This window comes from Cicer arietinum, chromosome 5 (assembly GCF_000331145.2).
Source record: "Cicer arietinum cultivar CDC Frontier isolate Library 1 chromosome 5, Cicar.CDCFrontier_v2.0, whole genome shotgun sequence".
Classification (NCBI taxonomy): Eukaryota; Viridiplantae; Streptophyta; class Magnoliopsida; order Fabales; family Fabaceae; genus Cicer; species Cicer arietinum.
The window spans coordinates 38,984,720-39,002,183 of record NC_021164.2 but is presented as its reverse complement, the minus strand read 5'-3'; the positions used below and the strand labels follow the sequence as shown (position 1 = coordinate 39,002,183).

Below are 17,464 nucleotides of genomic sequence, written 5' to 3'. Positions count from 1 at the left end.
TATATATATATATATATATATATATATATATATATGTATTTATATATATTAATTACTTTTAACAAATATCTCCAAATATCTAGATATTTATTAAAATTACCATTTCACCCATAAGGCATTAAATTCTTCGTAAAGGATTCACCGTACTTAATTTAATTTATTTATCGACGAGTAATTTTAATCGGGCATCAAATATCTTTTTGGTCATATAAACTCCAAAATATTAATAACTTTGGCTAAAAAGCCTCCGAGTTCAATACCAAAATACACTAAAATACAAAAAGTATACTTTAAAATTATGGGTCTTACATGGGAAAACAATTGAAACAATTTGTTTAATAGAAGCAAAATCAAATCAACTCCAATCTCTAGTAACCCAACCCAATAGTGACTTTTGTTTATCTCTAATAATCTGTAGGTTTCAGGTTGTATGGAGAAGACTTGACTTGTAGTGTCAAGGTGTGGTTTTTCTCAAAAAGTATGTAGGTTTATGTTGTTTTGAGAAGACTGAATTATAGAGTTAGGTGATGTTGTAATTCAACTTTTGAATTAGTGGATAAATCCTTCTTTGTGAGGAGACTGGACGTAGCTACCAAGTTAGTGGTGAACCAGTATAAAATCTGGTGTGTTATATTTTACTTTTACATTACTTATTTTGTTGTTGTCTCCGATTCTTTAAAACAGTTAAGTCACTAGAACCAGAATTAGTTTAAGAATTCACAAAACAATTAAATTTATACAAACACAATTCAACCCATAAAAAACAAAGCATTCTTAAAATTACCCATAGAAAACAAAGCATTCTTAACTACATCAAAAGAAAACCCACTACCCACATAAATAATATGATCACCCACATAAATAATATCATCAGCACCCACGTTTTGATAGGAGTGAATGATCTTTCACCCGGAGTTGACAAAATCTTGAGCCTTGTTAAGAGATTTATAGATTTTGGCAATAACTTCTAAAATGACTTGGTCGTCATAAATCCATGTGTCATTCTCGTCTTTAAGTGTTGAAATGCAATTATGTCTTCTATTAATGATGAAACTGGTAACTTTCTTCCTCCAAGAGAATATCTGTATATATACTCCTTCCACAAATTATTTCTTAAGTAAACAAGCATATTATAAGGTTCATATAACAATTTTCGATTAATCCCTTCCAATCGAACAAGAATACGCTTTTTACGGTTGAAGATATTGCCATAACAATTTTTTCTTTCATTCAAAACATTAGATTAAGTGTTGAGATTATAAATATTATCCTTCATGTTGAAAAACTACTATAATAAACAATATAGCCCTTAGATACTACTCCCTCCTAATGATTTATAATAAAAATATATATTTATTTTTAAATGAAATATATGCAAAAATTTAAAGTTTTGAACTCATTTAATGTTTTTATTTTCAAAATACTCATAATTTAGTTTGACTTTTGTTTCTAATGATTTGATTTATTACTACTTTTTTGAAGGATAGTTTGGAGAATATGAATACTTTTTTAAATAAAATTATATAATTATTCTACTCTTATTTATAAAAACATTCCAGAGTTATTAACATTGATTTAAACATAGGCATAATTAAGCGTTCACAAATTCCTAGTTCACAACCAAGAACAAAACTCCTCAAACTTTACTTTTTCTTATACAATTTTAAGTACATGACTAATAATGGAAACTCAATAGTCAATTATTTTCTATAATGGTGCGATATATTAGCATATATAATCATTATCAATAATTCAATGGTTACTTGAGGTAGACCGCCTCATTTTCGAAATGAACTTTATTGCATTAATTCTATTTTTGATTATACAAAAAAGGCAATGTTCATGTTATGGAAACAAATCATTAATTCAATGATGTTACTTCATTTTGCTTTAAAAATATTTTGCTGAAATAACTAGAGCCAGAATTTCACTATATGCTTATGGGTTCATCGCCTCCTTTAAAATTTTCTTTATATAAGCTACATGTAACTAATGTTCTTTTGGACGAAAGTTTATATTTTAATTTTTTTCTCAAGCAATTAATTTCATGGGCATTTAATGCAATACTGTGAGGATGCTTATGGTGCAAGGACCATTATAAGAAATCTGCAATGTTTATAGTCTAGATTCAACAATGTTATTTGATATAAACTCTTTTATTTTGCTTTAAAATATTTTGTTAAAATAACAAAAGTTAGAGTAATATATGGATTAGATTGAATCGAGTTGGATCAAAATCAGTACTATCTAAATTATATAGGGAATTTTAGTTTAGATCTAAAAATAAATCGACATTTACAATATTATATCAGATTAAGTCAAACAACTTATTTTTGGTTTAGATTGGATTGGGTCTTAATTTCCTTACATTCTTTTTGTTTTTAAATTTTTCTAAAACCACATTCTTGGAAAGAAAAAAAAAATATCTTACCATTTTTTTACAAATAAATAATATAACATATTTCCAGTATTATTTTAGCATTAAAATTATAAATTTCATCATAAAATTGTATGTATAAAAATAATCAAAATTGTAGGAACTAAAAAATAACGATCCATCATGCGCTAAATCTACTAAAATCTAAAGTTTAAAAAAAAAAAGAAAAATTACAAAAAAAAAATTAGTAAAACTAAGTCGATAGATTTTACTTGGGCCAATTTTGATTTTCCTGAGTACCCACTTTAAATGACCACTTTTTTTATTTTAAAAAAATAAGTTTATAAATTATCCAACTTAAAACATTTTTTTAAGTCAATCCGGATCGATGTTATCAATTTAGACTATTTAACCAATACTATGAGTGCCCCTAACAAAAGTCAAAATTTAGACTATTATGTATATGTTTATTGGTTGATTGTCTTTCAGAATTTTCATTATATAACCTGCATGTAATTAATGTTCTTTTGACCGAAAATTTATATTTTAATTTTTTTCTAAAACAATTAATTTCATGAGTATTTAATGCAATATTGTGACAATATCTATGGTTTATGGACTATTATGAAAACGTCATTTGAATATTATTTTTATAAAATAAATCTGAAATGTTTAAAATATAGATATTGTTGGAGATTTTCCATCTGGGACATAAAAAAAGAAAAAAAGTCGTGAAAACTAGAAAGTCGGTGATGGACACATGTCTTCCTAAATGCCCTCCACTATCACTGTTTATACACCACCACCCACATCTTCCCTCTTTGGGGTTCGATTCACTTCTCTCAATCACCATCGCATCACCCCCCAACGCAGCATGAACTTCATCAACCCTAACAATTTCCACCTCAATCATTCCACTACCAAACCCAAAACAAATCTCTGACACCACAACATATTACATTATACACACAATAAAATTGTTTGAAAGAGAGTGAAAAAAAAAACAATGGGACAAGAGAATCACTTAGCTCAAAAGAGAACAAGCAGCACTGGAGGATTACCCACAACAACATCAACAACGACGTCGTCTCGAAACCGTAATCTGCCACGTGGACGTCAGATCCAGAAAACCTTCAACAATATAAAGATCACTATCCTCTGCGGTTTCGTAACAATACTCGTCCTACGTGGCACAATCGGAGTTAATCTCGGAACATCTCAAAACGACGCTGTTAATCAGAACGTCATCGAAGAAACCAACCGTATCCTCGCCGAGATCCGATCCGACGTCGATCCGTCGGATCGGAACCAAACCGAAACGTTTCTTAGTCTCAATGAAACGTATGCGCTTGGTCCTAAGATTCGTAATTGGGATTCGGAAAGGAAAAATTGGCTCGATAGTAACCCTGAATACCCTAATTTTGTTAGGGGAAAACCTCGTATCTTGCTTCTAACTGGTTCGCCACCTAAACCGTGTGATAACCCTATTGGTGATCATTACCTTTTGAAATCTATCAAGAATAAGATCGACTATTGCAGGTTAGTGTTTTCTCTGCTTTCATTTTTATTTTTGTAATGTAATTGAAATTCGATATTTTTTATTTTATTTGTTTATTATAATAATGTTTAGTATCAATGTAATTTAGTTTTGTTTGTTTAAGTTTTCTATGATTACATGTGTAGTTTTGGTTTTTGCTTTAGAAAGACATGAATTGATTTTATATCAGTGGTAAAAATACTTGAATACAAATCTTTGGTGGTGTTAGGTAAAATTGATTTTGTTTTGAAATTTCTGTTTTTAGGAAAATGTTCGTAGTTTAGTGTTTATATTAGTATTGAAGATTTAGATTCTAGATCTTCAAGTTAGAACTCCTTCAGTGTCCCTTAGTTAATTAGTCGAGTTTCCTTGACTAATAAAAAGTAGCATTAGGGGTAGCTTGAAAAACTTAGGAACATAATTTAAATTAATTCACTTGAAACTCAAAATTTCAACTCGTTCAATTTCGTAATTCAAGCTCATTCTAAATCGAGTTTACAAATGCTCACCCAAACTTTGTCTTTTGTGTTGTGTTATATTTGATTTAATATTTTCATCTTATGATTTCATCTGTTATTATAGTAAATATAATGATTATAAGAGCTGTTTGGATCCACTATTGGAAAATGAAATAATAATAATAATTTTGTTTTAAATAACTATGAAGTTCTTATTTAATTTCTCCAAAAACAGCTCTTTGTTTTTTAGAAATATGGCCTAAATTGAAGAAACTTATTTGCTCTAATAAGTTTGAAGCTGATTTGAACAGATCCTGAATATTATGCATTTACTATATAACAAAGCTTGTGCATTATATTCTGATCTGTCATATGCTACTGCAGATTGCATGGCATTGAAATTGTGTACAACATGGCACACTTGGACATGGAGCTTGCAGGGTACTGGGCCAAATTGCCCATGATACGGAGACTCATGTTATCACACCCTGAGGTGGAATGGATTTGGTGGATGGACAGTGATGCATTCTTCACTGACATGGTGTTTGAGCTTCCCATGAGTAAATATAATGATTATAATATGGTTATTCATGGGTATCCTGATTTGTTGTTTCAGCAGAATTCTTGGATTGCGATAAACACAGGGAGCTTTCTGTTTCGGAATTGCCAGTGGTCCTTGGATTTGCTTGATGAATGGGCACCCATGGGTCCGAAAGGCCCAATTCGAGAAGAGGCTGGGAAGATTTTGACGGCAAATCTCAAAGGAAGACCGGCATTTGAGGCTGACGATCAATCAGCTTTGATATACTTATTGTTGTCGAAGAAGGACAAATGGATGGACAAGGTATTTCTTGAGAATTCTTATTATTTGCACGGTTATTGGGCTGGGTTAGTGGATCGGTACGAAGAGATGATGGAGAAATATCATCCGGGGTTAGGGGATGAGAGGTGGCCTTTCGTGACACATTTTGTGGGGTGTAAGCCTTGTGGGAGTTATGGAGATTATCCGGTGGAGAGATGCCTTAGTAGCATGGAGAGGGCTTTCAATTTTGCTGATAATCAAGTGCTTAAACTCTATGGGTTTAGACACCGTGGATTGTTAAGCCCTAAAATCAAGCGGATTAGGAATGAGACGGTTACTCCTTTGGAGTTTGTAGACCAGTTGGATATACGAAGGCAACATGCAGGCAACATGGAATCAAGAAATTAAGCAACTTTCAAATTGCAATTGTGATTTTTGATATTATGGTTAATTGCAGTCAATACAGCATCAATTTATGTCACGACACTGGAGAAACATTGACTTTTGATTACACCTGAAACATTCATGTTGCAGTGGCTACAGAATGTAATTTTAAACCATGAGCAAAGTAAACATGTTTTGGGTGGTGATGTTATAGATAATAATTACAAGTGGAATTTGATGTGGAGACGGTGGAAATGTAACTTTTTCTCATTTGTTGTGTTGTCTTGGTAAGTTTATGAGAATGTTATATAGGATTAAATTCTTTCATACAAGTCGTTATTATTTTTCTATTTTTCTTTCCGTCGTGTATGAGTAATCAGTGAAAAAAAGTTACTGATCTGCTGTAAACTTAGCATCTCTGTGTGTTTTACTCTTTTGGGGAACGAATTCATCGATTTATCATACTTCTACGTCCTTTTTAAATTCAGGACTTTGTTGTAACATCAGTGGCCATTTGTTTTAGTTTCTGCTTTTACCAGTAGTAGCACAATTGAAATGTTAATGTTCATGACAGAAGGCTGAGGAAACAAAACTTATGTTTTTCAACTTAGTTAATGGGAGTTTGAAGTAGCTTATTATAGTCTGCTAATTTGGATGTTAATCCTTTTAATATTCAGTCAATGACTGCATGAAATGATAGGGTACTTGCTATGTAATGGGAAGGATGGACATCTGCTCCTAGTAGCTCATCCTATTTTATGTAATAGATATTCTAACTAGAACTTATCTCAATTATTAGTTAGAAAAAAATAAGTCAGATTTTATGAACTAAAATAAGTACAACCTCTTTGTTCATTTTTAATTGTCGCAATTGTAGAAAATTGTCTTAACCGTTGTTTTCAATGTTCAAGGCAACATTAATTATAATTTGTTAATAATACCATTAATAAATAATTATAAATGTTATTGGAAAAAGATAAACAATGGCATCAATAGTTATCTATAATTAAAAATGTTATTGGAAAAAGATAAACAATGGTATCAATAGTTGCAAATTTTATTGTTTATTTTGGTATGTATAAAAAGTTTAAAAAAAAAAAAATAACAAAAATGAATGGAGGGAGTACCAACAGTGTTAAGTTTAGTCTGACAAAAAAAAATGAGAAAAAAATACCACTTTCTGACAAAAATAAATTGAGATTTGTTAGTCTTTCTATCAATTTTTTTTAATCGGTTTTTTATTTGCTTTAAATCATGATTGAATTATGTGACGTTTTATGTGTCATATAATACATATAATAATTCAAGAAAAGAAAATGAAATCATAGCAAAGATTAAAGAAATCATAATTTGAAAAAAAAAAAACACAAACAAAAAAAAAAATGAAAAAATGATACTAGATATTAGAGACTTTTTGATTTAAATATCCTTTAAATATTACGCGATTGTTCTACTTTTTAAATTCAGTAGGAAATCGCTTCCCGAGGAAGGATCACCTTAATGAAATTTTTTTCAAACTCAATAGAAGGTCGCTTATCCGGGGAGTGACATGCTACTCGATTTTTTTTTCATTTTAACATTTGTTATTAATTATTTAATAAATTAAAATTAATTAAATTATTTTAAAAATAAAAATATTAATAATAAAGTAAAATAAAATACATTAATAAATTATTAATTAATTTAATATTTTAATTATTATTATTATAATAAATAATTATTATAATTATGATTTAAAATGATTAAATTATATTATAAATTTTTTAAAAAAATACATTAAATTAAAGAAAAAATACATTATAATTCTATTACATTTAAGTTTGGTTCATTTGTTTATGAAACCCTAGCCAAGGGTTCCTTCTCTTTTTCTTCTTCTATGTTGATATTAGGACCTTTATGCAGAACAATATGACCATTCAGGAATTTTACTCGGTAATGACTAATTTGTGGAATCAATTGACTCTTATGGAATCAACTGAGTTGAAATATGTCAAAGCGTACATTGATCAGAGAGATGAGCAACATCTGGTTTGGTTTCTGATGGCTCTTCGTGATGATTTTGAGGGCCTTCGTGGGGGTATTTTGCATCGTTCCCTGCTTCTTAATGTTGAATCAGTAGTTAGTGAATTGTTGACAGAATAAATCAAACTTAAGACTCATTATGATGTGTTAGATGAGGGATCTCTCTTAACTTCTCCATTTGTTTTTGTTGCTCCTATTCAAAAAGGAAAATCTCAAGGGAGGGTTGGGCTTGGTAATGATGAATGTGCATTTTGCAAAGAAAAAGGTCATTGGAAAGCACATTGTCCGAAATTGGGGAGAGCACATAAGAAGAATTTTTGGGGGCCATCGTCCAATGTTGTTGCTTCTGCTCCTCCTATCATTGGTTTTGTATACTCATTTGAGACTGCTTCCCAAATATCTGATATTTGCATAACAACTTCAAAAACTTCTTGCCACTCAATCACATGCCATGTATGCCACCTCTTCTAAAGGTTTAAACTCCCCTAGCATGTCAAGTATATCTCCTTCCATATGGATTCTTGATTTTGGGGCATCTCACTATATGACATATGATGATAAATCTTTTGTGTCTGTGAATCTTGCCTCGTTTGTGTCATTTATGACAACTGATGGTACTCATATGCCATTAGCAGGCATTGGTTTTGTCTCCACACCTAACTTGTTTCTTTCTGATATTTATTATATTCCTAGTCTTACTTTGAGTCTTGCTTCTGTTAGTCAAATATGTGATTTTGGTTATTCAGTTATGTTTTCTTCCACTTCCTGTTGTGTGTAGGATCCAAATTCCAAGAAGCTGATTGGGACATGCCATAGACAAGGGGACTTTATGTTTTGGATGACCTACAAGTCCCATATATTGTAGCCTCAACAACTACTGCTGCTGACTTATTATCTAATTTTCGCTTGAATTCTTCGTCTTCTAGTTTTTATTTATGACATTCTCGCCTTGGACATGTTTCTGCTTCTAGATTAAAATATTTAGCTTCAACTATAGCTTTAGGAAAGTTACAAACCAATGATATTTCAGATTATTGTGGTTGTAAACTTGCTAAATTTCCAGCTTTATCGTTTAGTAAAAGTGTTTCAGTTTCATATGCGCCTTTTGATTTAGTACATTATGATGTTTGGGGTCCATCACTAGTTCTCACCAAAGATGGATCTAGATATTAAGTTTCGTTTATTGATGATTATACTTGTTATTGTTGGGTTTATCTTTTAAAAAATCGATCTAATTTTTTTGACATTTATAATATGTTTCAAGACTCAACATAATGTTGTTATAAAGTGTTTTCGTTGTGATTTAGGTGGAGAATATACCTCTAATAAATTATCTGAATTACTTGCTTATGATGGCACCTTCCACCAGTCATCTTATACTACTACTCCTCAATAAAATGGAGTTGCTGAAAGGAAACATCTTCATATCATTGAGATTGCTCGTTATCTTTTGTTGTATGCTTCGATTCCTAGTGAATTTTGGGGGAAAAACAGTTTTTACTATTGTCCATGCTATTGATAGAATTCCATCGTCTATTATATCAAGTTTGTCTCCCTTTAAAAAATTGGATGCTTCTATCATTGATTACTATTCTCTGAAAGTTTTTAGTTCTACTTGTTTTATTCTTCGTCCATAAATAGAGCGCAATAAGTTCTCTTCTCGGTCTGCCATGTGTGTTTTTCTTGGTTATGGGGATGGTCAAAAGGGTTATCGTTGTTATGGTCCTCATGCAAGAAAACTATATGTTTCTCGCAATGTTATTTTTCTTGAGCACATCTCTTTTTACTCTGTTTCCTTTGAATCTCAGATTATTAAGAGTTCGTAATTAACTCATATTGGTGTACTTGGTTCTAATGATAATGCTTCTATCGATTGTAAAGTTGATAATTACAAGAAAAATACTACTACTCATCATGATGACATCCCCTTTGTCCCCCCGATTGTCCAACCACCTCATGCGAGTGTTGATCCTCCGTCTCCGCCTCCTGTTATTCCACTCGTCACCGTCAGTCTACTCACTTACCTGATTTTTTCTATTCCACTTATTCAACTTATTTTGCTTATTTCATAACCTCTATTCATAGTTTGTCTGAGCCCTCTTCTTATAAAGAGGGTATTCTTGATTCTCTTTGGCAGAAGTCTATAGCAGAAGAACTATATGTATTTCACAAAATAGATACTTGAGAATTAATAGATATTCATCTTTGAAAGCATGCTATTGGATCTCGTTGGGTATACAAGATCAAAACTAAGTCTGATGGGTTGGTTGAGTTCTATAAAGCACATCTTGTTGCTAAGAGATTCTCATAATATGGTATGGATTATGAAGAAACTTTTGCTCATGTAGTCAAGATGACCACTATACTTACTCTTATTGCAGCTGCATATATTCGTCAATGGCATATTTCCTAAATAGATGTCAAAAATGCATTTTTAAGTGGTGAGCTTCATGAAGAAATCTATATGGTCCCCCCACAGGGGGTTTCTCATAATCAGGGGGAAGTATGTAAGTTAAAAAAGGATCTCTACAATCTTAAACAAGCTCCTCAACCTTGGTTTGAGATATTCTCTATTGTGATCACTTCTCTTGGTTTCTGCTTTAGTGAACATGATTTTGTACTGTTTATAAGTTCTACCACTTATGGTCGCATTATGTTTTCTTTGTATGTTGATGATATGATTATTACATGTGATGATGTTAGTGGAATCAATGAGTTGAAAATGCAGTTAGCCAAGCAGTTTGAGATGAAGGACTTGGGAACTCTTCGCTATTTCTTAGGGATTGAAGTTGCCTACTCTCCTAAAGGCTACCTTCTTTCTCAATCCAAGTAAATTGTCAACATTCTTGAACAGGCTCGTATTTCTGATAATAGAGCAGCACATACTCCTCTTGAGTTGAATGTGAAATATGCTCCCTCGAATGGTGTTCCTTTACCAGATCCCACTTTGTACCATACTTTGTTTGGCAACTTGGTGTATCTTACGATTACCAAACCTGATATTGCTTATGAGGTTTTCATATTATCAGTTAGTTTATTGTCTCTCCAACTACAATACATTGGGCAATTGTTCTTCGTATTCTTCATTATCTACGAGGAACTCAATTTCAGATTCTTCTCTTTTCGTCATCGTCTTCATTGGAGTTACGTGCTTATTCAGATGTTGATTGGGCTGGTGACACCACAGATCGTAAGTCCACTATATGATTATGTATCTTTCTTGGAGACTCTCTTATTTCTTGGAAGAGTAAGAAACAAGACATTGTCTCTCGCTATTCTACATAAACTGAGTATCGTGTTATGACATCCACTACTTCTTCAATAATTTGGTTGTGTTGGCTTCTATTTGATATAGATATCTCTCTTTCTGAGCCAACTCCAATGCATTGCGATAACAAGAGTACTATTCAAATTGCTCATAACTCGGTCTTTCACGAACGCACCAAGCACATTGAGATTGATTGTCATCTTACTCGTCATCATCTTCAGCATGGAACCATTACTCTACCATTTATCTCTTCTTCCTTACAGATTGTTGATTTATTCACAAAGATGTATTCCATTAAACGTTTTTGTTTTTTGGTTGACAAATTCTCGATGTTTCATGTTCATACATCATGAGTTTGAGGGGAGATATTATATAGTATTATTATATATTAGTAAGGGTATTTTAGACTTTTCTATGCTCTTGTATATATACATTTTGTAATCCTATTACATTCAAGTTTGGTTCATTTGTTTATGAAACTCTAGCCAAGAGTTTATTCTCTTCTTCCTCTTCTATGTTTATGTTAGATTATCATTGTTAATATTAGAAATATCTCAAATAGAAATCGTGGTTGTTACTTTCTTTGAATGCCAGTCGCTCTTTGTCGTAGCTAGTAATCGTTGAAAACAATTGTTCTTGCAGCTAGAAATTGTCAAAAATTAATTGTTTTAGTAAATTTATGGTTTCTATTTTCACTTGTTTTAATTATGTGTTTCAAGGATTTTCGTTTTCCACCTCTTTGTTTTCGCTCGTAGACAAAAGTGTGTCATTTCCCTTTTTCCTTGTTTTAATTTCTTGTTTATTTTGTTTTCAAAGGACTAACTTGTATTGAAATATTTTATTAAATATTTTATATAATTAATTATTTCACTGTCGAGACCATTAAGAGATCATTAACGATTGATCTAGATATTCTTAAAATTTTATATTTGATAAATCAACATGGTGTAGATCTTAAGATTATTCTTGATGTTTATAGCATGCTTATTTGACTATTAAGTTTATGCATTATAGTATATGTGAAAATATATCTTGTATGATGAATTAGTAAATTAAGTTCGACATGTGGTCTTTATGTTTGATTTATGGCTTAAATATAATTTTGGTCGTTTATTTTTTACTTAATATTCATTTTGATCATTTATATTTTTTATATTCATTTTAGTCATTTATCTTTTATAAGTTGTGTATTTTGAGTATATTTCATCATAACTATTTCAAAAAAATGTATAATTATTGTCATAAATTATTGAGATCAAATATTTGATCAATTTTAAAGTTAAGTATGCAATCTTAAAAAAGATGGAGTGAAAATACAGTAAACTCTAATATATTTCATTGTTTTTTAATTAAGAGTTTACATGTGTTTCAAAGTATGCAAGAATAATTTTGCTTATTATTGAGTTAAATTAATATTTTTTTAAAGAATATTATATTTATACATATTGTCAATTGGTAGAAGGAATTACAATGACTGATAATTGTTATAATTTTTGTTCTAATAAAGACAAAGGGTAAAATACACCACTTTAAAAAAATATATATGACCAAAATAAATCAAAATGAAGATAAAAAAACAAAAAAATATATAATTTTTAACCATTGACATTTGTTTAGTTGAGCTAATATTTAAGAATGATTTATATATCAATTTGTCTGTGTTTTAAAAATGGTACCGGCAGAGAGGGCGAACGTTGTTGATTTGAAGTGGCAGAGAGGGCGAACACGAACGACAGAGATGGCAGAGAGGGCGAACACGAACGGCGAACGGCGAACACAAACGGCGTTGAAGGGCGAACACGAACACGAACGTTGAAGGGCGAACACGAACGTTGATGGGCGAACACGAACGTTGAAGGGCGAACGACAGAGAGGCAGAGAGGGCGAACGTTGAGAACACGAACGTTTGAACGACGTTGAAGGGCGAACGACATTGAAGGGCGAACGGCGTTGAACGGCGTTGAAGGGTTTGCGAAGGGTTTGAGAATGGTTTTGTTTGCTTACTGAACTCGTTGAAGGGTAATTGCTTATTGAACTCAAAATCGTTGAAGGGTTTTGTTTGTGAACGGCCTTAACTTTTTAAAAAAAAAAAAAACAAACTAATATACAAAATTATATTTTCAATTTACCCACGGATATTACCTACGGATAATCAGTGGTAACAAAAAATACGATTAAATTTTGGCAACTTCAGGTTGAGTTTCTTTTTTTTTTTAATGTTACCCACGGAGTTTTTATTTTACCTACGGACAAACCGTGGAAACCAATTAAAAAAAAATTAAGTTATTTAATAACAAATTTACCCACAGTTTTTCTATAGATATTATATAATTTATCCACTAACTGACATCCGTAGATAATTTTCCGTAGGTATATGACTCTTTTCTTGTAGTGTTGGTTATTTCCCTCAATTTTATGGAACGGTCAATATTTAGGATTTATTTTGTTTTTCACTAGCCATCACTGATAATACTTGTGGGTCTTTCGATTATAGTAATTGTTTAGATGCTACTGAAGAAACTGCTTGCGTTGCATTATAGCAAGATTTTTATTTCATTACTTTCAGTCTATTCTATTGAACTGTATACGTAAAGAATTTCATTCATAACAAATTGATTAAATTGGCTTTAATGCAATTTTTATTTCATTATTGAATGTATTCTTTTTACCAAAGTAATTTGGCTTTTAAGTTAATTGATTTCATAGCTAGAAACGGAAAATGGATTTGTCATACTTGCTAAATGGTCCATTTGTTTTTTATTTTTAAAAAATAATTTTGATTATATATTTTTTCAAATAATTTTTATAAAAATTTACTTACAAATTATTTTAGTCGATTAAAAAAAATTGACATTAAATAACTTAAATAATTTCTTTTTAAATTCTCAAAAATAATTTTTATGAAAAATTTCTCAATAATTTTTTATTTTAATAATTTTTTAAAATTTTATTATCCAAAAAATTTATAACAAATAGATAAAATATTTAAAATACAATTTTAAACTAAACCTACAATTTATTTGGAACTTTATTTTTAAAAAAGTTATAAAAAAAAAGTACTATAAAAATCATTTTTAGAAAAAGTTGTAACAAAGTCAAAGTTTTGGCAAACTCATGTTTGTTATTGCAAGTTGTGAAGGATTTGGTCAATATGCAATTTTGTTATTTGTGATATATATATGTGCGTTGAATTTGAAATCAAATTGATATTACTGTTTGCTTTTTATTGATTTGGTTTTGATATAAAATTGCATGTCTTTTATGACATATAAAGTATTTAGCATATATATATTGGTTTGGTCGATAATATATATATATATATGTGTGTGTGTGTGTAAAATGAGATCTGCAAAAAATTTATTAACTTATATATAGATTTGATGAGATATATTTCTTTCAGTGACTATTAACCTTCGAAATTGAAGTGCATAGGATTTTATAGCCTTATTTTTCCTTCTTTTTCCGTTAGATTCAAGTATAATTAAATATTTCAAGTTTGACTTGTTTATATAGTTTTTGCTACCATAAAATAAAATAAAGATTTCGTAAATTTTATGGATATAATTTGAACTTGAATTTTATTTGGGTAATTTTTCAATTTATTAATAAAGATTCAATTTTCATTTCAATTTATTAAAAAAGAGAGGTGTGGGTAGTAAAGTGAGGGACGTAGGTAGGTAGCAAATAAAGATGGCTAAATTACATCTGTTGTCCCTTAACTTAATTTCACGTAACGTTTTAGTTTTTTTTTTTTTTCCGAGTTGGTCATTTATTTTAGGCTAAATATCACATGTGGTCCATTAACTTAATTTCAGTTAACGTTTTAGCCATTTATCTTTTTTTTCTTCCTGATTTAGTCCTTTATTTCTAACAATATCAAATAAAGTATGAAAATATGAGTTTATTTGAAGATTTGCGTTACGAATTTGATGAAATTTGTATTATATTGAAGAATATAATTAATTTTATGAATTTTGTTTGAATTTTTTTTTTTTTGAATTTTTGTATAAAAAAGGATAACATTGTTGAAATTTTAAAACATAAAATATCAAATTGTCACTTAAAATTAAAATAAAGGACCAAGTTGGGAAAAAAAAAAAAGATAAATGACTAAAACGTTACCTGAAATTAAGTTAACGGACCACGGATGTAATTTAGCCTTTATTTTAATATTAAGTGACAATTTGATATTTTATGTTTTAAAATTTCAACAATGTTATCATTTTTTAAATAAAAATTCAAAAAAATCATCAAAATTTTGAACCAAAACCCATAAAATTAATAATAATCTTCAATATAATGCAAATTTTATCAAACCCGTAACTCAAATTTTCAAATACACTCATATTTTCATCTCCAACAACATCAAATAAAGAATGAAAATATGAGTTTATTTAAAAATTTAAGTTATGGATTTGATAAAATTTGCATTATATTGAAGATTATTATTAATTTTATGGGTTTTGGTTGAAAATTTTGATGATTTTTTTGAATTTTTGTATAAAAAAGAATAACATTGTTGAAATTTTAAAACATAAAATATCAAATTGTTACTTAAAATTAAAATAAAGGATCAACTCGGGGAAAAAAAAAAAGATAAAGGACTAAAATGTTACCTGAAATTAAGTTAAAAGACCGCAAATGTAATTTAGCCAATAAAGATTCAAATTTGCTACCTACCTACATCCTTCACTTTACTACCCACACCTCTCTTTTTAAAAAATAAAAATAAAATACCAAAAATACTCTTTCATATTATAGTATTCTTTAACTTCATTTCTCCCTTCATCACCATTCTTAACATCTCATAACTCTAATATCACAAAATCACCATAACTCATCCATCATAACTCATAATCATTCAAAACTCACATCACTCACTCATAATTTACACCCATCAATTTCATCTTCACATTGTGGTTAAAGTGACCCAAGAAGGTATGTTTGTTGTTATGTTTTGGAGTTCGTGTTTTTTTTCTTCTAAATTTGGAGATTTTATGTGAATTTAATTCACATACGTTGTAACATTATGTGAACTCAGTTCACATACGTTGTAACATTACGTGAACTGAGTTCATGTACACTGTAAAATTGTATAAATATCAGGATTTACGTGATCTTAAATTCACATAAACATACGTGATTTAAGATTGCATAATTAATGGAGTTTGAGTATCACAGGTGATACGTGAACTCAATTCACGTAAGTTTACGTGAACGCAGTTCACGTACGTTTACGTGAATTAAAATTTAGTAAATGTAAGTGAACTGAGTTCACGTATACTTACGTGAATTGAGTTTACGTATCAACATTGCATAATCCTGAAATTTTTGTGTTCCTTTTTGGATGCAGATAAATGGACCAAGGGGGAGAAAATAGTGACAAAATGTATGAAGGTTTGGGACCTAATTTTGAGGATATGTATGTTGGTTTGAAACGTGATTTCGACGAAATGTATGTTGATTTGGAATCTAATTTTGATGTAATGAATGAAGGTGTTGAACCTGAAATTGACAACGCAATGAACAACAGAGGTGGACCTGTTATGGTCAATTTGACTGATGTGTTTAGCACTAGTATAATGTTTGATACTCGAGATGATCTATTCAAACTATACTTAAACTCTTATAGTTTGAGTTTTACAATAATGATGAGATTGTTTGATAGAATCTAAGATGTCTCAACTCTTGTTTGAGATTCGATTCTTTACAAAGAATTCAGTAATAATAATCCAGTAGGATATAAATATTCAGAATTGATTCTTTCTTGTGAAAATGAGAATTTCAAGTATGTGAATGTGAATGATTTATGAGAGTTGATAGCACTTGAACTTCTGCATTTTTCTCGAGCATTGGCCTTTCTTTTATAGGCGTTTGGAGCATTTAATAATGGTCAAAAGAGTTGTTGGTAGTACTCTGTTAGTTTTGATCAAAACCAGTATTTATGATTAAAAATATTCCAGCCTTTGGACATTTTTAAATCTTGTTTGACTGGTGTTGTTTCATTCGTCCTTGATCAAAATTCCTTTTTGTTTAATGATCCTTGAAGCTTCATATGTAATTGTTGATGTTATATCTTCGATATGGAGCCTTGATTCTGTCCAAAACAGCTTGGAGAATAATGATGAACTTCTGCAGAAATAAGGAGATCGATGTTGAATTTTTGCATAAACGGAGATTGATTATCAATCTGGAACTGTCAGTTTGAAATTTCTGGAGATTGATGATCAATCTGGAGGTTCAGTTTGGATCATTCTAGATGACTTCATGATGTCTTGTACAGATCAAGAATGATTAACTTTCTTGACAGTTTGGCTGAAGAAGATTCAGACTTGTTTCAACTAACTTGATTCGAGACCTTTTATCTTAATGATTCGAAAGCCTTTTTTGATTGAAATGGATCCTATTTGTTTTTTGCCATGTACTGATAGCCTTAGTATAAAATTCAGAGGCAAATACTTCTTTGTAATAGTGGAGATTGTTTGATCTTGAGGCTGTGATGATTAGTCTTGATCCTAGAGATCATTATATGTTTTGTCCAGAATATTCTTGTTTCTTTATCTGTTCAGTTTTTATCTGATTTCTTTGTTTTGCTTGTTTCCTATCTTTGAATTAA

General features: G+C 30.1%; 1 protein-coding gene and 1 pseudogene across 1 annotated transcript; one reads left to right on the top strand and one right to left on the bottom strand.

Annotated features, from left to right (window-relative positions):
* LOC140920448 (uncharacterized) overlaps window positions 1-3,290 on the bottom strand; it is a 26,683-nt pseudogene extending 23,393 nt beyond the window's left edge.
* On the top strand, window positions 3,200-6,059 carry LOC101513059 (probable xyloglucan 6-xylosyltransferase 5). Its single transcript, XM_004499955.4, has 2 exons — window positions 3,200-3,916; window positions 4,757-6,059. Exons 1-2 carry the CDS (start codon window positions 3,384-3,386, stop codon window positions 5,580-5,582), a joined length of 1,359 nt encoding a protein of 452 aa, XP_004500012.1. The 5' UTR covers window positions 3,200-3,383; the 3' UTR covers window positions 5,583-6,059.
* Window positions 6,060-17,464: the final 11,405 nt, after the last annotated feature.

Coding starts and splice junctions, on each gene's coding strand:
- LOC101513059 (XM_004499955.4), top strand. CDS start 3,384: ATGGGACAAGAGAATCACTTAGCTCAAAAGAGAACAAGCAGCACTGGA. Junction 3,917..4,756: donor AATAAGATCGACTATTGCAG/GTTAGTGTTTTC, acceptor ATGCTACTGCAG/ATTGCATGGCATTGAAATTG.